General features: G+C 39.4%; 1 protein-coding gene across 1 annotated transcript in view; it reads left to right on the top strand.

The window, feature by feature from the left end:
- Positions 1-24,071, top strand: part of SLC1A2 (solute carrier family 1 member 2) — a 162,298-nt gene that overhangs the window by 86,643 nt on the left and 51,584 nt on the right. The window contains 3 exon segments of the mRNA XM_074273211.1: positions 13,709-13,848; positions 19,032-19,184; positions 21,096-21,356. Coding sequence (XP_074129312.1) covers positions 13,709-13,848; positions 19,032-19,184; positions 21,096-21,356 — 554 coding nt within the window.

Genomic DNA, 24,071 nt, shown 5'->3' with positions numbered 1-24,071 from the left:
TTTCTGAAATCTTTCCCAAACATTGTTCCATTTGATCCTCACAATAACCCTGGGAAGTAGATGCTATTATTATCTTCATTTTAGAGGAAGAAATTGATGGAAGTGCTTGAATGAGTTGCTCAATCATGCAGCTAATAAAGATCTTAGGGAGGATTTGAACTGGGGTCTCCCTGACTTTAAGACCAACTCCCTATTCATTTTTATCACCCTATTTACCTTAGAATCAGTGAGACAGTTTCAAATCCTGCCTTGGGATACTTTTCACCTGTTTGAGTCTGAGCAAGTGAAAGCCTCTGTGTGCCCCAAACAGCTCCCTTAACTTTATGAAAAATGGAGGCAAGTAATAGTAGAGAGAAGTGGCTCCTCCTCCCCGTCTCCTCTCTGTCTCTGTCTCTCTTTGCCTTTCTATCTCTGTCTTTGTTTCTCTTTCTCTGGGTGTATCTCTGTCTCTGTCTCTCCTCTCTGTCTCTACTTTTGTCTCTCATCTCTTTGTTTCTCGTTCTCTGTGTGAGTCTGTATCTGTCTCTTTCTCTGCATTTATTTGTCTCTGTCTCTTGTCTTTGTGTCTCTCTCTTTCCCTTCTTCCCTCTTCTCCTTTTCTCTTTCCCTCCACTTTCCTTCTTTCCTTCCTTTCTTCTTTTCTTCCATCTTTCCTCCCTTCTTTCTACCTTCTCTCCCTCCCTTCCTTCTTTCTTTCTCTTCTCAATTGCACAATGGATAGAGCACTGGTCCTGGAGTCCTGAGTTCAAATCTAACTCCACACATTACTAGCTATGTGACCCTGGGCAAACTAACCTCTGCCTGCTTCCATTTTTCTCAGTGCAAAATGGAGTTAATAATAGCATCATCTCTTAGAGTTGTGGTGTAACTCAATAAGCTTTGTTAAGTACTTAGCACAGTTCTTTGCATATAGTAGGCATTTAATAATGTATGCTTATTCCCTTCTCCCTTCACTCTTTGACTAGGGTTGTTGGGTTCTAGAATCAATCTCAGACACTACATTACCCTTAATGTAATTTTAGATTTCTAGTCTTTTTGAACTATCACATCACACTGTTGACTCACACTGATAATAGCTGCCATTTAGCTTATAATCCTCTGAGGAATTTTTCAGATGAACTGACATTTAGCCACACTCCACCCATCTTGTACTTAGGAAGTCCATTTTTTTTTCCAAACTCATAAATAAGATTTATACTTATCCTTTCATCTGATGAAATTTGGGAAAATATTCTGCTAACAACATGGCAGAATACAAAAGGGTAATCACCCCCCTTATTCTAGAAAATAAACTTAGATTGATGAAATTTGAGATTTTCTATATGCCTGCATATATTATATGTATTACATAAACATATACACTCATGTATTATTTAAGTGCTATGATTGAGAAAAACCAAGTCTATTGTTCATTCCTACTGGACTTGAACAAGTCCACTAAAATCCCCAAGTCTTTTTCAGGTATTATCTATCTGTCCCCTCTCATCTAATGGTAGATTAGATTTTTGAACTTTTATTAGATTTATTTCATACTATTAATCATCATCTTATTGGATTAAACTCAATATTTCAGAATTCTAGCATCTAATGTGTTGGCTCTCATATATCTCCCTTTGTGTCATTTATAAATTGGATAAGCCTCGTGCCCCTTCTTTTTATCCAAGTCTTTGGCAAGAATGTTATAAATCCCTGGAGAAACTCCACTACAGACATCTCTCCAGGTTGCCATCAGCTCATTAATGAGTGCTGTCTGGGTCTAGGTAGTTGACCATCTTCATTTCCACTTAACTGTATAATAACCTATATTTTACCATCTTAGCTACAAGATGTATTAGAGTCTTTGCTTCGGTCTGGTTCTGAGTCTCTGGACTCTGTCAAGTACTGGACAGCAGGAGAACACTTTGGAGCTAAGTAAAAAGTGTTGACGGTTTCCTGCTAAGGCAGCTTGGAGATAGAGTGCATAGTGTTGGGCTTAGTTTTCAGGAAGTTCTGGAGTGCTAATCCTGCCTACAATGTACAATCCTAGTCACTTAACCTCTCTCAACATTTAGTCACAGGATTATTGTGAAAATCAAAGGAGATATGTTTTAAGGGTTTAATTTTGTTGTTGCTATTCAGTCATTTAAATTGTGTCTGACTCTTCGTGGACCCCATTTAGAATTTTCTCTAACACTGATAGAGACATAGAAATATAAAATTTCATTTGTAGAGGAAGATTCATGTATGTGTGGGTATGTGGATATGTGTATATATGCTTTATGAGTACATGCCTAATAATAGTTAAAATTTATATAGCACTACAAGGTTTCCAAAGCATTTTACAAACATCATATTTTTATTTTTACAACTACTATTATAGTATTATCATTATATTATATGAGCCTTTTTTATTTACATGTTGTCTCCTCAATTCGGATATAAGCTTTTGAGTTTTTTCTATCTCTTAACACATAGTAAATGCTTAATATGGCATATTTCCATTTTTAATAATAAAAACAATCATATATAACACTGATCATAGCAGGAATGTTATTCTACTCACTACTGGTCTTTAAATGTTTGGGTTTTTAAAATATAAACTTAATTATTGAGTAATATAAACATTTCACTAGAACAAGAAGGAAAAAGAACAAGATCATATATGAGTCCATAAACTTCTATTGGGGATAGTGTATTTGTCAGAGTATTTAAATTTACAAAGGTAGCCATAAAATGGCCCTGGTTGTTGGTGACTGTTGGTGACTAGAGATCCTCAAATGAAAGACCATTTACCAGGAATTATTGGAGATGGGAATTCTTGACCTGGGAGGCTTGGAATAAATGGTTTCTGAGATACCTTCTTTCCCTTCTGAGGTGCTGATCCTGTGTGGACTCGATGATTCCACCCAATGGATTAGAAGCCATCCTCTGGGACTGAAAACATTTCCTAAGTACCTGTGCAACACACTAAGCTCTCATTTTATTAAATCATTTTTTCCTTAAAAATCTTTCCATTACACTGCTATCCGGGGATAAGTTTATTCTTGAAAGGTCAACTTTCTGTGATGGTGCTACAAAATGTCTCCAATCTCTTAAAATGTGTCAATTGAAACTTAATTTTCTGTTGACTTGCTGTGTGATTTCCCAGATGACCATTTAAAGCATCTGCCTTGTTGTTGATATTACATAGCAAACTAGAATTATTAAAAGCTTCCCTCAAAAGCTCAGGTATTACTTTTTTTGTAAAATTTTTGCTGTTTTTGTTCACTTATGTCTCACCCCTTTTGATTCCATTTGGAGTTTTCTTGGTAAAAATTCTGAAGTGTTTTGCCATTTCCTTTTGAAGTGTTTTGCCATTTCCTTTTGTAGCTCCTTTTACAGATGAAGCAAACAGGGTTGGAGTGACTTGATCAGTCACACAGTTAGTATCTGAAGCCACATTTGAATTCAGGTCTTCCTAACCTCTATGATCAACATTTTAACTCACCTCGCTTTCTTGAGAGAGAGTCGTTTAATGCAGTGAAAAGAATATTAAATTTGAGGTCAGAGCACTTAGATTCAAATTATAACATTTATGACCCTGACAAGTGACTTAAATACTCTCAACCTCAGTTTTCTTATCTGTAAAATGAGGGTATTGGCCTATGATAATAAAAAAAAATCAAGCATTTATATAGGACTTTACAAATATTATTTTATTTCACTTTCACAACACCTCTGGGAAATAGGTGCTATTATTATTCTTATTATACAGATAAAAATTCTGAGGCAAATCAAAGTTAAATTATTTGTCCCGAGTCACATATTGAACTAGTATGTATCTGAGGCAGGATTGGAAAACAAACTCCTGGTCTAGCAGTCTATCCACAGTGTCTTCCGGGTTCAAACCAATGAGTCTCATAGAATGATTTTTCCCTTGCCTACTAATCATTTTTGAATGTGTTTTATTTTATTTTAGTTTTAATAATAGTTTTTTTTTTCAAAATACATGGAAACATAGTTTTCAACATTCACTCCTGCAAAACCTTGTGTTCCATATTTTTCTTCCTCCTCCCCCCCCTCCCTCTCCTAGACAGCAAGTAATCCAATATAGGTTAAACTTGCTCAATTCTTCTAAACATATTTCTGCATTTATCACACTGTATAAGAAAATTCAGATCAAAAAGGAAAAAAAAATGAGAGAAAAAACAAGCAAGCAAATAACAACAAAGGTGAAAATACCATGTTGTGATCTACATTATTCTGCATAGTCCTCTCTGGATGCAGATGGCTCTCTTCATCACTAGTCTATTGGAATTGTGTCTATTAATTATTAATAGTTTCTCTATTCTTAAATTTAAATTTTCTCTTAATTATTAAAATTATTGTGCATTTGTTTCCTTTGATATACATGCACTTATTACATTGCACAGGTAAGATGAAAGATTCTCAAGGATAAATACTATTTTTTACTTTGACATTTATCCCCAACATCCAGCTCTTCCACAGTCTTCCACAGATGATTGAAAATGCGCATTACATTGCACTGGATCAAATATTAGATATTTGTCAGTGATTACAAGCGAACCTTGGGAAATGTGTCTTCTGGCCTAGTTCAAAACAGAAGCAACAATAACACGAATAAGCGTTGATTTGTAAATAATTAAGAACATTTTAAATTAAAAAAAATACCTATAGGGCCACAAATTGGTGCAGTGGATAAAGTGCCAGCCCTGAAATCAGGAGGATTTAAATTCAGATCTGACCTCAGACACTTAACACTTCCTAGCTTTGTGACCCTGGGCAAGTCACTTAATTCCAACTGCCTCAATAACAGCAACAACAAAAAACCCCTATAGCAAGCAAGCTACTTCTAGCTATTAAATCTTAAAACTGCAGTAAAAGTGTTGGAACTGCCTGCATAGTAAGCCAGCAAAAGCCAAAATTGATGCCATGGAGAAAAAAGGACTAAAGACATCTAAATCTATACAGAGGGACATCTTTATATCTCATTATCTGTTTATATTATGTCTGTATATTTACATCTATCTCTTATTTTCATCGTCCCATGGCTAGTGGTATGGTCATAGGAATCAGAAGTGTTCATCACTCATAGTCAAAATACTCAAAGAGACTGAACTAGTTAAAATGCCCCCTGGGAATTTAATTTGTATTTCACAAAATAAATAAAAATGTAATCCAAGCTAAGTAATGTTAATTTGTGGTTCTCTAAATCAATATGTGGCCTGCTGAGGATCTATATGTATGGTTTAGTGGTCCTGTTTTAACCTGAGTTTGTAAGTGCTTTTTGTGAATCTACTATCAACCAATTGATGGATCAATAAGCGTTTATTAATTGTCGTGTGCCGGTACCGAGATAAATGCCGGTGATAGAGAGATACTCCACTCCCATCTTGCCCCACACAGTAATCACCTCAATAACAGTAACAACTTCAACTTCAGCAGACATTAAGTATCAGTCTTCACCAGCAAAGTAAACAATAGTTACAGAATAGATTCTACCCTCAAGGAGTTGATATTCTACAGAATCTGGTTTTATATTCCACTCTTCTTCAGTGATGAATAAAAGCCATGGCATGTCTCTGGGCAAGAATTCACGGAATATTACATAGGAAAAACAGGATAATAGTCTGTTCCAAGACTGGGTCTAGCTGAACTCTGAAGAGCTAAGATGAGATTAAGAGGAACAGCCATAGTAATAATAGTTCATATTTATGGAACATTTTAAGATTTTGTGAAGTGCCTTGGATGCTGGAGAAACTGCTCGGTTCCCTCTTCAGATGCTGTGATTAGGTACAGCTCCCCAGGCTTCCTGCATGAGGCTAGGGGAGGCAGATGCTATGAGCCTGAGTCAAGACTCGGTAGGTTAGTACATGTTGAGTCATTGCTCCAGAGGATTCTGTCCCAGAGGCCAGGAGCTTCAGACAGGCAAAGAAAATCATGAGAGCGTTACTCTGCTTCCAATGATCAGCAAAGTCATGGATGATTCCTTCCTTCCCGGCATCCAAGCACCAGCTTCATGCCTTTCCCTCCCCCCGGGGTAGGGGGAAGGTGAGATCACAATGGCTCTGCTTTTATGTGTTCCCCACGTGATTGGAAAACTGTGTGCACAAATGTAGATGGCCCCAGTGTCTTGGGTAACAGCAGCAAAGTGATTCATGTTGGAGATGCCACATGATGCTGATGGGAGAGCCCTTGGGCATTGGACTAACCGTGTTCCTGACTTTTTGTTCTGATGCTCGTTCCATGTGAAACCACAGATTAAGTGAAGGGACGGGGGAAAAGTACAGACTAGGGGGAAAAGAGAGGACAAAAGGAAGGGAACTACTATGGGTCAAGAGCACGATTTAGACCCAAATATACCTCATCCTAAGACTTCTTGTCTTTGACAACACACTTCTTAATATACCTGGACCAAGTACATTTTGAGGCAGGCAGGAGGCAAAGCCATTATTACTACTGTTATAGAAATAGCCTTAGCTTTGGAGATGGGGAGTTGGGTTCAAATCCTGTCTTTTCCTCTTGGGTATGACATTGGGCAAGTCACATAGCCTTGTGCCTTGGTTTTGTCATCTGTAAAATGGATTTAAATGCCATTCAAAATCCATTTCAGCTCTAAATTTCTGATCCTATAGCCATTCAATCATCAAACAATTATTAAATATCTCCTAGGGGACAGGCACTGTCCTTAGTGAAAATCTCTGTTCTACAGGTGAGGAAATCAGGACTGGAATAAATCAAGTCATATGAGTAGAGAGTGACAGAACCCAAATTCTCAACTGCAAATTCATTGTCTCCCTATATGCTCAGTCCTTTTAGATCATGTCTCTTTGGAAGAAAGAAATACTTTTCCCCCTTTCTGACCTCTATTTGCCTACTCAGTGATTATTAGCACAGTGCCTGGCAGAGAATAATCACTTAATCGATGTTTATTGATTCACAGGACAATATAAAAGTTAAGTAAGGGGCAGCTAGATGGTACAGTGGATAGAGCACCAGCCTTGAAGTCAAGAGGACCTGAGTTCAAATCTGGCCTGAGACACTTAACACTTCCTAGCTGTGAGACCCTGGGCAAGTCACTTAACCCCAATTGCCTTAACAAAAAAATAAAATAAAATAAAATAAAATAAAACACACACAGCCCTCTCTTGGTCTACTTCTTTTTCACCATAATTCTCTGAGTCCTTTAAATTACCTTGGGATCCTGGATGGTAATTCACCAGTGAAAGAAGAATCCAGCCCCATCAGAAATTCATCAGACCACTACAGGTTAACTAGCGTCCAACTGTTATTGCTATACATAGCTCTTAGATTGGACAACCTCCAGCCCAACCGCTCAAGCAGGAAGTGGGATTGATGACCCAACAGTTGACACGTTATTCTGCCACTTTGGGAACTTTGGGGGTTGTGGTCCTACTGGAAAAGCCATAGAAAAGCCCATAAAACAACAATAATAACAGTCCCTGATCATTTGTACTCAGCGGACTCATTGGTTCCTTTTGGCAGGGATTGGATGGTGGAATGGGGTTCTGGCTGCTTTCCATTGTGTAAGAAATACCACACTCCCACTCTGTTCAGATTTTTATTTGCTATTCTAAAAGGGAATTGCTAATGGGGATGGGGAAGTACATTACAGTTTTTTTGAGAATTTCCAGTTGAGGGCTGGACAGATTTCCATAGTGGGCAAAAGCAGTGGGACCAGAAGGATCCAGCCATATTTACAGATACTTTGGGAGGAACAAAGTAAGTTTTACAAATAATGTGGTTGCAATATGGTAAAACCTGAAGGATGGGAAGTTAAGTCAATTCACACATCCAATGAAGAAATCTCTCTTTCTAGTTAAAATAGTGATTTCATCCCATAAATCTTTCTCACAAAAACATTTAAACTTGCTCCATCCTTGGGAGAAATGTCATGATGTTGGTGTGCATATTCCTTCTCTTGATTTTATGAGATCCCTTTCTTTTCCTGCCTACCACTGAGCAAAGTGTCTGGTATACACTGTTGAGTCATTTCATCTCTTTCCAATGCTGTTGACCAATGTGGAGTTTTCTTGGCAAAGATACAGGAGTGGTTCGCCATTTCCTTCTCCAGCTCATTTTACACATGAGGAAATAGGCAAACAGGGTTAAATGACTTGCATGAGAACACACAGCTAATCAATGTGTGAGGCCAAATTTGAACTCAGATCTTCCTGAATTCTTAATTTTCTTCCTAAGTGCCTTCTGGGACATTGTAAATGCTGAATAAATGTGACTTGCATATAGGTAGTAAAAGTCAAACCTTGAGTCCTCCTCCTATCGGCTTAAGTGACTTTTCTAGGGACACACAGTCAGGAAGTGTTAAGTGTCTGAGGCCAGATTTGAACTCAGGTCCTCCTGACTTCAGGGATGATGCTTTATCCATTACACCAACTAGCTGCCCCTGTAGCCTGTCTTCTTGAAGCAAACAAACTGTGTGAGGAAAGGAACAATTTGATTGGGGATGAGAATGATTAGAAGCCAATGAAAATAGGATGTGTGTGTATGTATATGTGTGTGTGTATATGTGTGTGTATATATATATACATATACATATATATATATAAATAGATAGATAGATAGATAGATAGATAGATAGATAGATAGATAGATCTAACAGAACTTGAGGGAGGGGCCCCAGCTCCACCTTTGACAATGCATGTGATCTTAAGTATCCATCACTTTTTACCTGGGATTCAATTCCCTTAGCTATAAAGTCAGGGGTTTGAAATATATGACCTCTAAAGCCCCTTCCAGCCTTAAATACCACAATCACATAAATAATTGTCTAAAAGGTAAAGTCAGCTATGGAGTGTTCCATCAATCTTACACCACTCAAAAGGCTCAGTTTGGATGAGTCCATGTGTGATGCATACTACTGAAAGATAGTCATTAAAAAGATGATGGATACCTTCTCTTTCCCCCAGAGTCCTGTCCAGGTGGTTGATCCTCCTTCAGGGTCCTGGTTAGGGCTGAAAATTTATTGTCCGGTGGTAAATCAACCTCTTCAAAGCCTCTTGCTTAGACTTGTTGGCTCCAGAGGGCAGAAGTTGGAAGTGGATTCAGACTTAAGATAATGGAGAATTTCCTAATGATTATATCCATCCCAAGTTCTTCCTGGTTATCTCAGTGGACAGAACACTGAACTTGAAGTCAGGGAAACTGAAGTGCAAACTCAGCCTCAGCTACTTACTAGCTGAACAAGTCACTTCATCTCTTTATGCTTCAATCTTTTCAAGAGGTAAAAATGGGGATAATTCTTCAGAGTTGTGAGGATTAAATAAAATAACATTTGTAAAAAGCATTTAGCACAGCACCTGGTATACAGTAGGTGCTTAATAAAGCTTCTTTGAGGAAAGCCTGTGTTGAAATTGTCTGTGATTTCTTTTTCCAATGTGGACATCATAAAACATGTAGCCTACATTAGTTTGTGGATACTTGTGTTTGTGGCAACACCCCCTACTCAGACTGAAAGTTTCTCGAGGGTAAGGAACATGTCTTCTCTAAAATGTGTGGGTCTGAATAAATGTTTGTCAAATCGTTGTAGGACTCAGCAACAAAGGGCACAGAAGGGTGGCAAGTGGAGCTGCACAAACGATGAGTTCTTCAGTAGGGAGGAGATCAGTGCTTCCAAAGACTGTTTGAATGATCACTGGGGTAATTGTGGAGGGGGTTTCTTATTTGCATACAATCTGGCTGAATGAAGTTTCTTCCAGTTTTGAGATTTTGATTCCCCCACAGTGATAACACAATGCTTATAAAACTTCAAGAGAGACTTACATGAACTGATGCTAAGTGAAGTGAGTAGAACCAGGAGATCATTGTACATAGTCACAGCAAGATCATACAATGATTGATTCTGATCAACTCATTATAACAATGAGCTGATTCAGTCTAGTTCCAATAGATTTGTGATAGTGAGAGAGCCATCTGCACCCACAGAGAGAACTATGGGGACTGAGTGTGGATCAAGACATAGTATTTTCATTTTTTTGTTGTTTGCTTGCTTTTGATTTTCTTTCTCATTTCCCCCCTTTTGGATCTGATTTTTCTTGTGCATCATGAGAATTGTGGAAATATGTACAGAAGAATTACAGATGTTTAACATTTATTGGCTTTCTTGCCATCTGGAGGAGGGGATGGGGTAAAGGGAGGGAGAAAAAATTTGGAACATGGAGTTTTGCAGGATGAATGTTGAAAACTATGCATATATTTTGAAAATAAAAAGCTTAGAAAAAACTTCAGACTTCAGTGAAAGATGAGAGAAAGGCATTTGGGAAACACACGTGGTTTTCTGGTGTCCCTGATATCACATATTATATTTTATATTATATTTTCCTCTCCCCCTTCTTTTTTCTTCTCTTCCTCCTTTCCTTCTACTCCTCCATTTTCCTCCTTTTCCTTCTCCTTTCCTCTCTCTGTTTCCATTTCTCCTCTTCCTCTCTCCCTTTTCCTCTTCCTCTTCCCACAAGCGTCCTCCCTGATTGATCTCACTTTGTTCTTAGAGATAATAAACTTGTGGCCAGGTTTCAGTCCCACTTTGTAAGAAAGTCAAGCTTTATAAGCAAGGATAGGACACTTCCTCCTAAAAGGGGGAGGGAGACAGTTTTATTAGCCTCCCTTGTTTAACTTGGTGAAAGGAAAGGATTTAATTCTGGAAAAAGAATGATGGGGTGTGACTAACATACCTAGAGGGTACCAGCTCCTGTCTTTTGAGTTCCCCATCTGCCAGGTGCAGGGGAGAACTGCTAATTAACCTCCTTTTTTGTCTCTGCCAAGGAGGGAGTATCTCTTCCCCTATCAGAGAGGGGGGAGGGCTCCAAAGCTCTGGGGGCAGAGACAAGGACCTCCAGACTTCCCCCCTCTTTTCAGAGTCTGGCTGGGACAAGCAGGATTTCAACCAAGTTTACTGTTCCCTTCCCAAAGGTAAACACACATTCTCTGGCTGAAGGGCCACGTTTCAAAGGTTTGCAGATTCTGGTCCTTAGATGTAGGGCCATAACAACACCAGAATAACCCTCGGAGTCAAGTGACCTGGTCCACATCCCAGTGTCCCAAACCAGAAAGCTCTGGGCCAGGCCCAAGGAGCAGCCATGAGTCTGAGGGCTGCAGGGACTACCTGTGTGGAAAGTCTTGGGTTTGAGGCTCTGGCTCTGAATCCAGCCTCCAAATAGAATGAAGCTTCCTGAGGCCCTGGCCAATGGCACTGATAAAAACTGAATGTTCAATAAATCATTGTTGGTTGATTATCTGATATCTATCTTCCTCTCTTTCCTCCCATGTCAGGCTTCAGTGTACCCCCATTCAAAGAAAAATATGCTATTACTACAAGACCAGCTTTAGTCTTTTCTTGCACAGGACTTGTTGGGTGCTAGATACTGTCCTAGGTGATAAAAATGGCACAGCCCATGCCTTCGATGAGCATAGATTCTACAGGATACAAATAATGTTGGATGGAAAGGTTTATTTCAATATGGGTTTGGATAAACATAAAGAAGGTGGGGGGAGCTGGGAAAAGTTAGAGCTAAGATCTCTTTACTAAGATATCTTCATTGCATTTTTAGTGTGGAGGATAGTTTGGGCCCATAAGATCAGGTCCTTTCTGAACAACAATAACCTGGAGATGTAAGACCTGGCACCCAATGCCATCCTGACTTTAATGCCCAAGGTCACAGAAGTGAGTTTCGAGAAGCGCCATCTAAAAAGCTAAATGTAACAAATAGAGGGGGTCACCAAACCATACATAAGGATCCCTGTGGACCACATATTGGTTTTACAGCTACAAATCACCATTATCTCTGCTTTGTTGTATTTTTATTAATTTTGTTAAATATTTCCCAGTTACATTTTAATCTGGTTCAGACAGCTCTGGGAGCAAGAACAAGCAAATTGTTTGCATTAGGCAGCTAAGAGCTTAGTTTTAGAGAGTCAAGAAGGACAGAAGCAGGGTGAGAAACTCTAGATATCCCAGAGTTCTGGAGAAGCGGGCCAGAATTAACAAAACAGTGGCTCCTTAAAAATCCCTGGGAGGATTCTTTAGGGAGGAGGGGAAATTCACCCCTGTTGAAAGCTTACAGCTGTAGGAGCCCCATCATCCTGTGCTGGCTCTCACAGAGTTTCCAGCATTCTTTTTCCCAAATGACAATTGTCCTCCTTTTTTCCCAGGGTGGGGAAGTCCCCCTTCTTCCCTGCTTTGCTCTCAGAGATTCCAGGCTCCTTTTCCACTGGGGATTTTTCGAGGGCTGTGCCATAAGGCCAAACCCAACAACTCCATCCTTCCCTTACAATCCCAGGCTGCAGGTCCCAGAGTGGGGAATTTGAGGGGTGTTGAGGAAATGATGAGGGGGAGTGGGTAATTCCCACTTGCCTCTCACTGGGCAAGTCCATCAATTGCTGGCGGATTCCCCTGGGAAACACTTTTTTTTTCCCTTTCTTTTCTTCTTCTTTTTCTTGCCACCTAATAAAGAAGTGAGAGTGAAAATTAGCATCCAGTAAGGGAGAGCAGGAAATCTGGAACAGACGTTGCATCTAATAAGCCTGTTGTTAGAGGCTCTTGGCAGAGGGGGAGGCATCAAGTGCTAATAAAAAGCAGGATTTTTGAGCCCAGCCACAAATAATCTCAAACTTAGCAGCAGCCTGGGCTCCCCCATTCCCAGCCCCCTCCTCTTCCAAGCCCCAAAGGATGTTTTGCAGAATGGGTGTTGCTTGCGAACAAACTTTCAGTTAAATAAATGAGTCACAGGACATGGGTTAAAAAAGGAAGAAACGTGCCGTGATTTCCCAATGGACTCAGCTGTTAACATAACGCAACACAGAGACTAAAGTTTGAGCAAATGTAGCCTTGCTCAAAGTTTTTGCTATCAGAGCGGCTATCTCATCATGCAGCATCATGCTAATGGAGCCAATCAATAAACATTTATTAAACACCGACTGTGTGCCAGGCATTGGACTAAGTGCTAGGGATACAAGGAAAAAGGAGAAAAGGATGGTCCCTCTCTTTCTGTAGCTTCAGTCTGATGGGGGACACAACATGGCAACGACTGTATCCAAACAAGCTATTGTTAAACCATTTTTCAGGCACTCTTGACTCTTTGTGACTTTTCAGATACTGGAATGGTTTACCATTCCTTCTCCAGCTCAATTAATCTGCCTGCCTCAGTTTCCTCATCTGTAAAATGGGGATAATAATAGCATTTACCTCCCAGAATTGTTGTGAAAATCAAATGAGACAATATTTATAAAGCACTTAGCCCAGTGCCTGGCATATAGTAAGTACTATATGTTAGCTATTAATATTATTAAATGAGATAATATTTGTAAAGTGCTTAGCTCGGTGCCTGGTACAGAGTATGACTTGAAAATGTTAGCTATTAGTATTATTCAATGAAAAAATAATTGTAAATTTCCTGGCATATAGTAGACATTTAATAAATGCTCATTTTCTTCCTTTCTCCCCTGTGCTCATATACCATGGAAACCATTTTAAATTGAATACCATTCATTTTATTTTATTTTTGAATGGTAGGATTGAAAGTGAGGCAGATTTTAGGACCAATTGCTACTCTGGATACTCCTGGATTCCCAGGAGCCTGGTTATATCTGTTTAAGAGAAAAAAAAAAAGAGAGTTTTATCCTCCCCACCAATTCCCCCCCCCCCCCCGGTCTCCCTAGACACAACCATGTTTTAATTTCTTCATTTTCCTTACAGTGCCAACAATATGCCCAAGCAAGTGGAAGTCCGGATGCACGAGAGTCACCTGAGCTCAGAAGAACCCAAACGCAGAAACTTGTGCCTGAGGATATGGGACAATCTTGGGAAGAACCTACTACTTTCTCTGACAGTATTTGGTATGTCCCGCATTCAATCCTTGATCTCTTACCTACTGGGGCTTGAAGGAAAAGGGACTGATGACAGGAAGGGAGATGACTAGCCCAAAGAAGCACCAGCCTTCCACAAATAAATTAATAACAATAATAAGTTAGCATTTTTATAGCACCTACTGTATACTACTATGCTACTGTATACTACTGTATACTACTGTGCTAAGCACTTTATAATTATTCTTTCATTTGATCCTCAGAATAATCTTGGGGAGTAAGTGGGTGCTATTATGATCTCCATTTTATAGAGGAAGAAATTGAAGCAGACAGAGATGAAGTGATTTTCACAGTTGCACAGCTAGAAAGTGTCTGAGGCTGGACAGGGATCACTGAATCCAACACCAGTGCTATTCACTGCACCACCTAGAGTCTAAAGGAAGAACTAAATTTGAATTCAAACCAGGACAAACCAATCAATTTCTTCATTCACAAGAAGTTCTGGATATAATAATATCACCCATTTCACAGATGAGATCATTTATTCAGAGAACTGGGCTTTAAATACCAGCTTGCCACTTGCTAACTTTGTTACTGGATGAAAGTGTCTTAACTTCTTTCTCTGACTCAATTTCCTCATCAGTAAAGAGAAAACTAATACTGATGGTGGGATTCTTGAACTTTTTGTCTGTTTGGAGCCTTCTGGAGTCTCATTAATTTTTATGAACTCTCAGAATAATGTTTTAAAATGTAGAAAAATATAGAGCATTGCAAAGGAAAATAATTATATTGAAATAGTTATCAATATATGTTTATGTATATATATACACAATATAGTCAAAATACAGTTATCAATATATCAATATGTGTGACTGTATTTTGATTATATTGTATATATTTGTACATAAACATATCGATAACTGTATTTCAATATTATTACTATATTATCTATATATACATATACATTGATAATTTCAATATTATTTATTTTCTTTGTAATCCTCTGTATTCTATTTTAAATTTTAAAACATATTATTACTACATTATCTATATATACATATACCTTGATAATAATATTTCAATATAATTTATTTACTTTGGAATACTCTGTATTATATTTTAAATTTTAAAACATTCAGAGGAGTCTATGAATTTAACTTATGTAAACACAAATATATTTGTTTATGTGTATGAATGTATATCTATATATCATTGTACTATTGTATATCATAACATATGATATAGCAACAATTATATAACAATATATTAATAATTATATAATATTTAATAATACATAATATAAAATCAGATATTATAATAAAACACATAATTAATGTTTCTTTGATAACATAAATCAATTATTATATGATATATTATATTATATAATTATGTGTGATATAATTACATGTATAATATAATTTTATTTAATATATTCATTTATGCATATACTCACACGTGTGACTATAGTCTATATGTATATATAAATGTGAAGATATCTATAGACATAATCACAACTATATATTACATATGCATTTATATAAAGTATATATGTGTCTATATTATATATTCATGTATGTACAGTATATTATAACTATATTATATGTGCATGTATATAATACATGTGAATATATCTAGACACAAATATAATCACTGATATATATTATAAGTGTATGTAGATATAATATGTATATATAATATATGGGTATATTTATATTCATAAATAGATTATGAATATACATATATATAATATAATCACAAATTCACAGATTATTCATCCCTATTATAAGGAGTTGGATACAATATAAGTTCCCTGAGGACAGAAATAGATCCATGCTTGTTTTCCTTTACCCTGGGATGGCACAATTCTTGGAGAATAAGAAGTACTACATAAATATTGACTTTTATCCCTGGAACAATGACTGACATAGAGCAGTTTTTAAATTCATTTTTGTTGGATTGACTCAAAATGAAACGAACTCTCTGATTGCTCCTTAGTCTCATGCCGTTGATGCTCAAAGTTCTTCCTAGGAAATGGGGCTGCCTGTATCAATAGGTGGAATAAGATCTTTTCAACTTGATCTATCAGTGTTATGCAAGAGTTCTCCTGACCCAAAATATGTCTGCTCACACTAGCTGGCAGCCATTTTGTCCTCCCACATGTGGTTGCCATTTTATATTTTTTTAAAGTGTACATTAACATTTAAAAAAATATAACAAAAACATCCCATCTGTTTTCATGTTCCCTTCTAATTTTTTTCTACTGTGATTTCTTTTCACGTTTTGCTATTGTGGTTATTGTGTGTATATGCGTATTTGGTCTAGTTGTAGTTAGCATGTCTATTGCTGTTATAGTCACTCTTTCTTCATCCTGTATTATTACTTTTTAAAAAAATTCCTCCCCATCTCTTTGATTCTCCATATGTGGAATTTCCTGTGCAGAAACCATACTATATCATGCACATGTTCTAAAATTTGGGGTCACCTAAAGAGCAGTGGAAAGGCACGTGGCAGCCAGGAATGGGCCCCAGCCTGTCATTCCTCATCAAGAATTGCACAAGAGATAGAGAAGAAGCGATGTCAGCCTCGGGGTGAATGGCTGGGAGGAAAGGAGGTGGGCCAGTTGTATAAACAAGCACAGAGAAGGATCGATGACCGGCCCTATGTACTCCATTGGTAGCTCACAATGTCCAAAGCCAGCTCCCCAACGTGTCAGGTTCCCCTGCCCCTGATGTCTCATGGAGGCTTTCTAGAAGGGTGTGGACAAGCCCATTGGCTCGGCAGCCAGAAAAAGGTGGCTATTTGTCCTGTGGAGGAAACCCCACCTCACTATCCCTGATTCAGTGAAGTACCAATAGAGTAACTCTTAGTGAAAGACCCTCTCTTTTTGACCAACACAAAGTCCTGTCCGTGCTCATGTAGCTAAGAAAGATTCCTTTGCAATTTACTTTTCATTTACTATAACAATAGAAGCATTACTTAAGTGTATTAGTCATGGTGACATTTATCCAAACTCCCTAAAAGAAAAACCAAAACTTGAATTAAAAAAGTAACATTCATGAGACTTGATGTGGTGAACACATGGAAAGAGCGGATGCCTCTTAATAATTTGTGGGTTTATTGATGGTCATCTCATGTCTTCTTGTTGCAATATAAAGAGTATTAATGAACAAATCTAGATTTAACAAGAGTAATCCCTTTCATGATTATACCAGTGTAATAAGGCTTTTACTTAGTTAAAATTAACATTACTTTATGGTTTAGGAGGAAAGTGAAGTAAGGATTTTGAAGTAAAACTTCAGTCTGGGTATTGCTTTTCTAAAGATGAAGTCAGCAACATGAAGGTTGAGTTTCAGCTTCCTGTTTTTAGAGATCAGAGAACTAGTTCTACAAATGTAAATTTATATACGGGTAATGAGATTCTTTTGGCTCATTCCATAAATTACAAAATCAATGAATGAATGAATGGACAAACAAATGAACAAATAAGTTAATGGATTCAGCAGTGAATCTGAGAGAAATAAAGGCATTATCAGAAGAAGCTACTATTAAAAATGCTGATGTCTACCTTTCTGACAAACAGGATATGAACGTGGATGAGTTTGTCATATTAGCAAATTGGGCCTAAGCCACTGAGAAAGGGGCTCCTTTGAAGCAAACATCTGTCCCCTGCTTAGTTAATTGGGCAGAAACTAGGAGTTTAAAGCAAGAAAATCATCTCTTTCTAAGGTTGATCACCCTAGCATAGTGAATTGGAAACAGCCTTCCAGAATCGGTGCACTCAGGGTCATTTCTGACTTCTGATGATCACCTATGGGACTTTAAACAAATTACTCACCCTCCCCAGACCTCATTTATCACTTCTGTTAAATAAAAGGTTTGGACTCAATGGCCTCTGAGCTCACTATGAGTCAAAATGTGATACCATAACTTACTGGTTGTATGATATGTAAGCGAGCGGCTTTTTGTCTCCAACCTCAGTTTCCTCATTTGTAAAATCAGGAGGTTGGACTAGCTGGCCGTTGAGGTCCTTTCCAGATCCGGATTTATAAAAATTGGCTCTTTTCTGCTGAGTCTTTTAACTAGGACTTGTCAAGTCAGCATGGATTGAAGGCCTTGAGGCTCCTATGGCTGCTGAGGCTCCCTAATAAGCCCTTGTATAACTTCTCCATCTGTTTCATTTCCCCCCTAAGAAGCTCTGCCCATCACATCCATCTGTTCCTTGGCCCCTTTAGCTACTCTGGGCCACATGGGCTGGGAGTTTGGGGAACAGATAGATATTCAGCGACCTTTGATGAGGATTTGTCACCGTAGCTAGGTTTTCCAGGGGTCACTGAGGACTTTCTGCAACTCTGAACACGTGGGATTTTCCACTTTTCAGATTGAAAGGGACTTGGGGGAAAGAAGAGGGAATATGCTTAGAGTCTCTATCTCTCAGATTCAGACACTGCCGGCATGCTTTGGGGGGTCACTCCTAAAGTCGAAGCTTCCTCATTTGAGGTTTCTGCAGGGGCTTTTTGGCCAGAAAGAACAATCATGTCACTCTTGTGGTTGCTGATGTGGGGTTGGACAGTTAACTGTAGACTCACAAACTGTTTGTGTGAAACAACCCAAACGCCAGCTCTCTGGTTGTGATTCACAACTACCAGCATTTCCAGAGTCTTTTGATCTGTTCATCCCCCCTGCTCCAGAACAACTTAGCAAGAATTAATTTACAAAAGTCATTTTCCCCATCCCTACTATTTGTACACAAAACAGGAGCTCTAAAAATCTTGTTATATATTTAAAAAAGTGAGCAAGAACAGGACATAGAGGAAAGAGGGGGCCTGCTTTGCACTCCAGTTTCTGGGTTCAAGACCACCTTTGATACATAGAAGATCTCTGGAAGTCGAAATTACAGCTCACGGCTGATCTGCCTCAGTCCAGGAAGCCCATGTCCACTGTCCCTCTGAGACCCCCTTGACTAAATAACTGACCCAAGAATACCTTTCTGAATATACTCTGCCTGACTTTCCAGCCCTGGTTGCCAGAGGGATGAAAGCAAGAGAATCTGACTTCTTCAGGACCACAAGCACTGATGCTCTAGGTTACCTCCCTGGGGTTGTGTTGGTAACAGACCATCACAGAAAGCCGAGGGCAAGGGCAATCAGGATGTTCTGCAGTGTGGTCTCTGGGGGCAAAATCTTTGCTGATTTCTTCTTCCTTTCTCCTTGCAGGTGTCATCCTGGGAGCCGTGTGCGGAGGTCTTCTTCGCTTGGCGTCTCCCATCCACCCCGATGTGGTCATGTTAATAGCATTCCCAGGAGACATCCTCATGAGGATGTTAAAAATGCTCATTCTCCCCTTAATCATCTCCAGTTTAATCACAGGTGAGATGTCAATCTGGGAGACACATAATCTCTCCGTCTGGTCATAAACTGAAGATCTGAATCTAATTCAAAAATACTAATCAGTCAGTAATTGCATTGACAATCTTTGTGAGGGAAACTGAAGTCTGGTCTGAAGAGTGAATGGACAAAATCCTTTACTCTACCTGGGTGATCATTATTTCATTTGGGAAATTCAAAACCATGTCTCCTTACCACCTATCACAATTTGTACCATCAAAGATCTAGGTGGTACAGTGGGTTCAAAGTCAGTCTTTAGCAAACAGATGACTTGCCCAAGATCCACAGGTAAAAGTACCAGGGTTAGGATTCGAACACAGGTCCATGACTCCCAAGCCATCATTCTTTCTACTTTACCAAACTGTTAAAAGTTCTGTTCTCTGAACAGACAGTCCAACCTGCCAACATTGGTGAGAATTGAATCCCAGTAGCTTAAAATCAAAGGAGAAATATGAAAGAAAGTACAAGAAAATCTGAAATACATGGCTTCCAGGGCAAATAGAAGGATGTTCTAGGCCTACCAATCTGGAGACATGGGTAATGAGATGCAGGTCACTCCCCTGTTCTGGAGCACATTTCTCTCCTCTATACAATGGGAGAGTGAGACCGGGGGACCACTGAGTTCTACAATTAATTTGTGGTTACTCATTTGTTTCAATCATCTCCAACTTTTTGTGACCCTATTTGGGATTTCTTGACAAAGATACTAGAGTAGTTTGCCCTTTCCTTCTTTATAGATGAGAAAACTGAAGCAAATAGGACTAAATAACTTGCCCAGGATGCTAGTAAGCTGGAGTTGAACTCAAATCCTCCTGACTGCGAGCCTGACATTCTATGCACTATGACACTACCTAGGCGCCCCTCTCAGAGTTTTGGTAAAATTGTGGTAACTGGTAAAATCATGCACAGGAGAAAGATGCCTGAATCACAGAGGGGTTCATGCAGTACCTCTGCTCCCCACAGGTATGGGGGAACCTCTCAGAGACTCCCAACAAGAAGGAGACCACTACTTGCTGAACCCATTCTACTTTTATTTTATTTTTTTTTATTTTTCCTGAGGCAATTAGGGTTAAGTGACTTGCCCAGGGTCACACAGCTAGGATGTGTTAAGTGTCTGAGACCAGATTTGAACTCAGGTTCTCCTGACTTCAGGGTTGGTGCTCTATCCACTGCGCCCCCTAGCTGTCCCCTCCCATTCTATTTTTAGACAGCTTCAATTGATAGACTTGCTCCATGCCCTCCTCTTGATCAAGGATAATCTCACTGCCACAGATAGCTATCCTCAAATATTTGGATAGTGGTCATGTCTTCCTAGTTAAACAACACGTCTATATCTCTCAACTGGACCTCATATGGGAGGGTCTTGAGGACCTTCACCATCCTCATTTCACTCCTCTGGGGTTCTATTACTATCAATGCCATTCCTCAAAATCATGTTGTCGGTCTGTTCTGAACAAGAAAGGAAGGGTCTGATTGGACTATAACCTCTCCAGTTCTGGATACCCCTCAAAGTCTGCTAAGATCACAGCAGCTTTTGTAGCTACCAAGTAAGGCTATTGATGCATCTTAATTTTGCAGTTTTCTTAGAACCCCAGAGCTTTTATACATGAACTTTTGTGGAACCCTATTCTTCATCTAATCTTTCTAGGATTGATTTTCTTGGTCCCTAGCCAGGAGACTTCTTTTGGACTAAATTTCATCTCGTTTCATTTAGGCCATTGTACAAATCTGCCAAAATAATTTTTGATTCTGTCTTGGTGATCCAAAGCATTCATTTTTTGTCCCAGGCTTGATTCATCTTTAAATGATGAATGTCCACTCTTTAGAGCTGAATGTTGTGGTCAAAAACAGGGAACTACAACGGCTCTATTTCTCTTTTTCTTTTGTGTCTAGGTCTATCCGGGTTGGATGCTAAAGCCAGTGGCCGACTGGGAACAAGGGCCATGGTCTACTACATGTCTACCACCATTATTGCTGCTGTCCTGGGTGTCATTTTGGTCTTAGCTATCCACCCAGGGAACCCTAAACTGAAAAAGCAGCTGGGACCCGGGAAGAAAAATGATGAAGTGTCCAGCTTAGATGCCTTCCTTGACCTCATCCGAAACCTGTTCCCTGAAAACCTTGTCCAAGCATGTTTCCAACAGGTAAATGAAAGTACTGGTTTTTTCCTATTGAATGTCTTCTTCTTGCAGGCATAAGGAGGTTGTCCCTGGGATTCTGGTAAGGAAAACTAAGGTCTGATCTGTGTGGCAATGTCTGTTTCTCTGTTTTTCTCTATGTGTTTTTGTCTTTGTCTCTCTGTCTCTGTCCCTGTCTCTGTTTCTGTCTCATTCCTTTTCCCTCCCTCCTTTCTGTCTCTGTATTTTCCTGTTTCTCTCTCTCTCTCTCTCATTCCTTTTCCCTCCCTCCTTTCTGTCTCTGTATTTTCCTGTTTCTCTAAGCCTCTTTCTCTGTCTCTGTCTCTCTGTCTCTCTCTGTCTCTCTCTCTCTCTCTGTCCCTCTCTACCTGTTTCTACCTCTCTCCCCTTCCTTCCCTCTGCCTCTCTCTTCCTCTTCTCTACTTTACTTGACCCACCTGTCACTGCCCTATGTCCTGCTCATTCTCCTTTTCTTTTTCCTTTTTCAGAATACAAAGATAGTTTTCAACATTCACCCTTGCAAAACCTTGTGTTGACATTTTTCTCCCTCCATCTCCTCACTCCCCTCCCCTAGACAGCAAGTAATCCAATACAGATTTAATACAACTCATTCTCCTTTCCTAAAGGACACGATTGTTCCATGCTCTGTGCCAGATTTTCCCTTCAGTGCCCTTTCAATGAGTGGCAAAGTGCCAGAGTGGACAGAATATTGGACTTGAGGAAGGTCTAAATTCAAGTCTTGCCTTTGACACTCACTAGCTGTGGGACCAGGAGAAAGTCACCTTACTTTTCCCACCCTGGATTTCCTGATCTATAAACGTACCTTTTTCACAGCGTTGCCATGAGGTTTAAATGACCTAATATTTATGAAAAGCACTTTTCAAACTTTAAGCTTACTCTGTGTGACCTTCACCTCCCTAAGCTACAATTTCCACATCTATAAAATGGAGGGCTGGACCAGGTACCCTCCGAGGTCCCTCCCAGCTGCAGACCCATGACCCTTGTTATTCCATGACCCACAGAAGGCCAGAGCTCTTTAGTCACTTTGTAGGGAGCCCCAGCCTGGGCGTGTCAGAGAGATTCTGGCAAGTCCCCCTCTACTCGGACAGTTTTATCTTTCTGGGCAAAACCCAAGTAATTAGTGGGCAGCCATATGGCTCGGTTTACTCTACCAAGTCCTGCTCGCTTGCTGGAGCCATTCTTAGATCTGTCCTAGATTTTCTGGACTCCTGGAAGCTGGGCAGGGTGGACAGTTGTGGAGGCGGAAGAAGGGGTAGACGAGGACATGTCTTGGTCCTCCTCCTCCTCACACTAACTCATATCCTAATTTTGGGGCATGAAGGAGACGCTCATCACCCACTCTTGGTCTGGCATAAACTTTAACTTTTTTCCCATTAAGGGTCTGTGGGATGGGGATGGAGGAGGGTGTTTTTGTTTTGCCACAAACACTGCCTTGGACCCAGCCCTCCCTTTTGACCAGTGGCCTGTGTTTGCAAAACATCTGGCTGATGGGAGAGAGAAGACTTCTACCATGGCAAGTTTCGAAATCCCTTAGGGAGTTGACTCCTTCAACTTTTCCATGAGAACCCTATTCCGACCAGCTGAACTCAGGACCGCAGTGCATATGCCCACTTTCAAAAAAGGTTTCAAGTCCTGTACTGTCTCTCAGGGAAGGAATATTCCAGGCCATTTTTTGCAATTATAGTATTCCTTAGTACTTAAATTAGATCTGACCCCAAGGATTCGGATGAATTAAAAAGATAGAGGTAAGGGTGCCCTTTATTCTTCTAGCATCTTCTTGCCACAGTAGTGTGTCTGGAGGACATCAAGACAGAAAATCTACGTCCTCAGAAGGGAGAGACCTTCCCAAACCAATCATTTATACAAACTCAATTAGAAGCCAGACTAGTCTCAGGGCAACAAAATATCTCATCTCTAGATGATGTCCAATCCAATTCAATAACATTTATGTAACTACTATATAACAGGCACTTACTAAAGTCTGGGTTTGTATGTATTTGGTTTCTTGGTTTAACTCATAAAACTATTCTCACTTCCTTTACTTGTCTTCCCATCATCCCTAATGTTAAGAAGAGTCCGTACTTGTTGATCACAAATGACTAAGAGTTTCTCAAGAGAGTTCTCTAAAAGGAGGGTCAAATAATGACTTTGAGGTAAGCTCTGCAATTTACTAGTGGACCAACGGGTGTGTAGTAGGTAGTGTATTCAACCTGTAGTTAGGAAGGACTGAATTCAAAATCCACAGTCAGACTTTTAGTGGTACGTGACCCTGATCATTTCATTTCTGTCTATCTCAATTTCCTCAATTGTAAAATGCAGATAATAATAATACTTCCTCAGTGTATGCAATTATATGTATATTTTAATTATATAGCAAGATTGTATGTATTGTAATGTAGAGTAAACCATACTACAGCTTGGCATGTAGCAGGCTATAAAAAACGGTGCTTGTTCCTGCCCCTTCCCTAGTTCTGTGATCTTATCGAGGCACATAATCTCCACCGCCTCAGTTTCCTCATTTTTAAAAGTGCTCCAATGTGGAGCAACAGCAAGATTGTACAATGATCAGCTATGACAGGCTTGCTTCGTCTCAGTGGTTTAGTGATCCAAGGCAATCCCACTACATGGAAAACGTCATCCACATCCAGAGACAGAACTATGGAGATTAAATGCAATCATCACATGCTATGGTCAGTTTTTTTTTTTCTTT

This window comes from Sminthopsis crassicaudata, chromosome 6, assembly GCF_048593235.1.
Source record: "Sminthopsis crassicaudata isolate SCR6 chromosome 6, ASM4859323v1, whole genome shotgun sequence".
NCBI classification, from domain to species: Eukaryota; Metazoa; Chordata; class Mammalia; order Dasyuromorphia; family Dasyuridae; genus Sminthopsis; species Sminthopsis crassicaudata.
Note: the sequence above shows the minus strand (reverse complement) of the source record. Positions and strands in the feature narration are given on the sequence as shown.